This window comes from Pygoscelis adeliae, unplaced genomic scaffold (genome assembly GCF_000699105.1).
Source record: "Pygoscelis adeliae isolate BGI_AS28 unplaced genomic scaffold, ASM69910v1 Scaffold282, whole genome shotgun sequence".
NCBI lineage: Eukaryota > Metazoa > Chordata > Aves > Sphenisciformes > Spheniscidae > Pygoscelis > Pygoscelis adeliae.
In genome coordinates, this window is record NW_008824352.1 from 3,149,068 (window position 1) to 3,154,277 (window position 5,210).

At 53.3% G+C, this 5,210-nt stretch overlaps 1 protein-coding gene across 1 annotated transcript in view; it reads left to right on the forward strand.

Annotated features, from left to right (window-relative positions):
- Window positions 1-5,210, forward strand: part of LOC103912910 (sarcoplasmic/endoplasmic reticulum calcium ATPase 3) — a 36,575-nt gene that overhangs the window by 399 nt on the left and 30,966 nt on the right. The window contains exons 2-3 of the mRNA XM_009319320.1: window positions 3,080-3,184; window positions 3,940-4,078. Of these exons, the coding sequence (XP_009317595.1) occupies window positions 3,080-3,184; window positions 3,940-4,078 (244 nt within the window). The remainder of the gene's footprint in view (window positions 1-3,079; window positions 3,185-3,939; window positions 4,079-5,210) is intronic.

Below are 5,210 nucleotides of genomic sequence, written 5' to 3' on the forward strand. Positions count from 1 at the left end.
TGTAGGGTTAGGGTTAGGAGAGAGCAAGCGCAGAGCCCCAGTGAGAGTGGGACTGGGAAGGGGCTGCCAAAGAAAGGCAGGTGAGGGCTGCCCAAAGCTTTCAGTCCTGGGATGCTTTTTTCTGTGATCCATAGTTTTTTGTCATTGTTTGCAGACCCAACGTGAGGTCTGCACAGGTCCTTTGGACATGTCTCTATCTCATTGCAAGATTTTTATCAATAAAGTTTCCTGTGTTTTTAGGTTAGAAGATACCTTTGCTACTATATATCTTTTAGCTCCCCTCTTAAAGCCATTATGTGTTTTCCCTTCATCGTTTTTCATGCTATCAGCTTTCCTGCCCCCCATACTTGCTGTCATGGCCAGTGTCTGGAGTGAGGTCTGGGCTCAGGCTCTTCACTGAGTTAGGACCCAAACAACCTATTTGCAAGTCCCTTCTCTGATTTTCATTCTTACCGATTGCTTTTCAATGCCATGTTTCATCCAGTAAAACGTGTCTTGTCCCTCACCTTGCATAGATGGTTAAAACAGAAAGGGAAAGTTTTTTTCTTATTCTTTATCTTTATTTTTTCCCTTGGATATTTTTGAAAGTATTAAGTGTCAGCATGACCAGATCCATGTCAGGATCCATTGAAACAGAGGACGATGTCTCTGACACATGGAGATGTGCATGTCCATGGTGCACATACGTTCCTGCTGTAATGGCCGAGCCCTGTATCCTCAGGGAACTGGGAGGTGCTGGGAGCTGGAGGGTCCCAGCACCACCTCCCTGCATGCTCGAAGAGGTTGCCAGGACATCGCACAGCTTGCTTTTTCTTGGCCAGAGCACTGGGTGATGGGTGATGAGAGGTGAGAGCAGTGCTTCAGGCGCCTGAAGCTGACTCAGAAACTCCATGTATCACCTTCATCTCCGTTGGGGTGCAGGCAGCGGGGCAGGCACCTGCCTAAAGCGTGCACGTCCACATATGCAGGCAAAGACGGGGCTGGGAGCATTTCCAAACCCCGTGCGTTTGCCCTCCTTGGAGTGAAGTCTCCCTCCCGGAGCCCTTCTGCTGCTGCGCAGAAGCATTCACATTTTCAATTAAAAATGAAAATCCAATCTGTTGCTTGATTATTAATTTTTTTCCCCTCCTTCTGGCTGAGCAGGACTGGCAGCGTTGCGGCTGCCTGCGTGGGAGGTGTCTCCTGCCTCCTGTTCGTTGCCTTCCCGTCCTGCCCACGTGGTTGGGAGGGTTCAGAGATCCGGGGCTGGTGATGCCCAGGCTGGTGATGCTCAGGGCAGGTATCGGGTACGGCTGGGCTCAGTGCGGGGCGTATAGCTTTCCTTTACAGCTTCGCTGATGTGTGGGGCAGGGTTAAGGCTCACTGACAAAATACACTTCCCAGCGCATCACGCAGCAGCAAAACATGACGTTACGTTCTGGTAATGTCAGAGAGCTGCTTAACTCTCTGGAAAGTTGTGTTTAGCAGGGCGTGAAGCCCAGCCCAGGCCGCTCCTGCCACTGGAGCTGCCAGTGTGGTGCTTTCAGGGTATCCCTGGTGCCATCCAGCCTTTACTTCCCCGGATGGTGTTATTGCTTATCTTCAAACATTTCCTTCTTCAGTGGCGTACCTCCTGCAGGGCTCTTCTCCTGCCTTCGCCGGGGGGAAGCTGCATCCCTACATGCCTTTCCCCGGGAGGCACTGTGATTCGCCCCCAGCACCTCCTGCGAGCACAGAGCAGGTTCTCCTCCCCAGGGCATGCAGGCAAAGTCAGCCGGCAGCGGGCGCATCACCAGGCTCGGTGAGCTGGCGCCCGTGAGCGCTGCTGACCTCCTCCACGCTTAACAATGCTGAGAGGTGATGCAGGATCAGCTAAACGCAACATCCCTGTGATTAGCACAGCTTCCTTTATGGGTGGCACTGAATAATTGCAGTATGAACCCCTTTGTACTTGCACTCCGTGGTGCCTTGGAAGTGCTCATCATCACTCGCTCCCCGATGGCTGATTTGAGCCTTATTTGTGGTGCCCAAGGACTGAGCTTTTAGCTTACTTTTGCCCACAATTTACCTTGGGAGCAACTCTGCATAAGGAGATGTTTCCCACTTAGCTACTTGATAAATACTTATTTTTTGAGTAGACTCAGGGTGTTTGGCAGTGGGATGGCAAAGCCGAGTCTCGTGTCCCCTCCTTTCGGATACGACTCGTGGGCAGATAAGGAGGGAGGCTGGTCCCTTGCAAGGTTCAATACCTTCCCGAAACAAGATGCAGTGACCCCCTTGCTGGTGAATTTGCAGAGCTGTTGCAATCTGCTTGATGGCCAAGTCTGCCGCAGCGGCTCTGCTAATCGGTAAAGCACGCGTGAACCCCTGCGTCGGAGGTTCTTTGTGCCGGTGCTTCTGCTGCAGAGCAGCGAGGTGTTGCTATGTTGACACAGCGCAGGTCAACAAGCAGTTAAATGGAGTGAAAATATTTGTGTGCGCGTGTGTGTGAGTGTGTGCTTCGTTTGTATCATGGTATGAGGTCTTTGTGGGATGGAGAGGGGGCTCAGGGTGGTTAAGAAGCCACGAGGTTAGTCCCTGCTCCGCAGAGCTGCTCTTACTGCATCAATTACTCGTGTTGCATAGCTTAACTTCTGCCCAGGAGGGCCTTCTCGGAGGCTGACCATGCTGCAGGCCACAACCGCAGTGGCTGCCCAGCTGTTGCTGGCAGTGTCTGTTTGAGAAGCGGGCAGTGCTGCCTGGTCTCCCCGCTCACCTGCTCATGGCCATGGTCTCCCTCTGGGTGCACTAAACAAAAATAGATGGTTTTCTGGTGCAAATACTCATGCAGACTTTGCGTGGCTGTTTGCTCCAGCCCTGCTCATTTGATGCATTAGGTTATTCCCAGAAGAAGAGTGGAGGCACCTGAGTTAAGCACCGGTAGTGGGATATGGCAAGTCCATGCTTTAAACCAAGCTGTGGTGGGCTGGCTACCACTCTGGGTTGTCTTCTCTCCAGCAAACACCACATGTTGGTTGGCTCTTGTGTTGTCCTTCTTCTGAAAATGTTGGCGCTTGTTGTTTCAACCGCACTGTGGTCTTTCTCTTCTCTTGCCTACCAGATCCTGGCCTGGTTTGAAGAAGGAGAGGAGACCACGACAGCATTCGTGGAGCCCATCGTCATTATTATGATCCTGATCGCCAACGCCGTGGTGGGTGTGTGGCAGGTAAGTCGCAGCCCCAGCCCGCCTGCCCCGCAGGTCTCTGCTCCACAGGGCTGAGACGCTTCATTTGAAGGTCTGGTTGCTTCTTGCTGTTAGAAACTCGTTTCTCAAAAGTTCAATTTTCATGTGGGCCGTGCTGCCCCGTGCCCCAGTGCAGATGCTCAGTCATTGGCTGCCTCTTGGCTTGTTCCTTCAATCTTTCTTTGGCAACTTTTGCAGTTTGGAGTTTAGGATCTTGCACTTACTTGCCATCCAGGCAAACGCTGCTTGTCTCCTGGCCATGGCCAAATGCGTTTTCCAAGGGAAGCTTTTTGCCCTGTCCACCAGAAAGCCACGGTGGCTGCTGCCCCTTGCCTTGCTGTATCCCTCCTGGGGGATGAGTAAATGCCTCAGCCAGCGATGCTCCTCTTCTTGTACGTGTTCGCTTTAAGGCCATTTATTTATCTGCAGCTTGATATGAGGTAGGGTTGCTGGGTGGGGAAAAATACATCTGGGTGGGATATGCTGCTTCCTAAACCAAGAATGAGAAAATCAAGCTCAAAGATCCATGCAGTGTCCAGGACCTGGTGTGATTTAAGCCAGCAGGGACCATTTCAGAGCTGCTGAAGAGGACGTGGCACTTGCCCCATCCATGGTGCAAATGGACGCCAAAGCCAGGGCTGGGGTTTGGGTGCTCCTGTCTTTGCAGAGGGTGGGGAAGGAGCCTGCCAGCACCAGCAACCCCACCGCCAGCAGCTCTGCTCCTCCTCTGCTTGCAGGAGAGAAACGCTGAGAGTGCCATCGAAGCCTTGAAGGAGTATGAGCCCGAGATGGGGAAGGTGATCCGTGCCGACCGCAGCGGAGTGCAGCGGATCCGCGCCCGGGACATTGTCCCCGGGGACATCGTGGAGGTGGCAGGTAGGGTGCCATCACCCAAGGGCACGGGGTGCGATGGGGAGGTGGTGCTGGCCAGGGGGGCTTCGGTGACGGGCACCCCATGGTCCTGGTGGTGGAAGGGCTCTGCCTCGACATCCCGGCACATCTTCTCTGGAGGCACAGCCACTGAGTCACCTCGTTGTTGTACAGTTGAGATCTTATTTTCTCTTCTCAAATCCAGAGAGGTGAAATGATTTGGGCCAAGGTTGGAGTTCATCAGCCTGCCGAGGCCTCGCCCTGAGCGTAGAGTAGTAGAGAACAGCAGAAAAGAAAAAAAAGTAGTGTATATTTCTGGCGCAGGTTTTGTGTCTCGGGAGGGTTTCCCCGTTTTCTGGAAGAACTGGAAGAACTTTTAATTTTCCGCCAAGATTCTCCCTGGAAGCAGCTGTCCCACGTGCATCCCCCGGACAAGGCGTGGGTGAAGGGCCGGTGCTGGGTGCTGCTCCGGCGGTGCCAGGCGAGTGCTGCCAGTGCAGGGGGGTTTCAACGCTGCAGGCAGCGGCGCTGGTCCTCCCTGCGTGGGCAGGCTTCCTTGGTAACTGGGGTTTGTTATTTGGGGAGGGCGAGAGGCAGAGGGGACCGGCTGCAGGGTGCTTTTGCCTCCCCGGTCAGGTTGTCCGCCCCCGGGCCCTTCTGTCGGGGTTTTGCATTCAGCGAAGGATGCCTGGGGGTCTCCTGCCTGCCCCACCAGAGCTAAAGAGGATGCATTTCAATTATCCCATTTTGTTTGTTCGTTAAACGATGCCGTAAACCCCCAGAGCCGCAAAACTAATCCTCTCCTTTCCTCCTCGTGGCCCTGCTAGTGGAAACATGCTGCAATCCCTCCCGTGCCCAGCCAGCTCACTGTTATTTATGTCTTCCAGTTGGACTTCAGCTGGAAGATGAATGTAAAAATAAGGCAGTGAGGATCAAGCGGAGGAGTGCCGGCCAGATCCTCAGCTGGGTGAGCTGGCGGTGCTCCCAAGCCAGCTCCAGCAATGCACTCCAGCTGCTGACCTGGCCTTTAATTAAATTAATTAATTATTAATTAATTAAATTCTGCCATCTTTCCCCAAATTAAGTGCTTGCTGCCTGTCCATCAGCAGCCGAATATTACTTTTTAATGGCACAATCA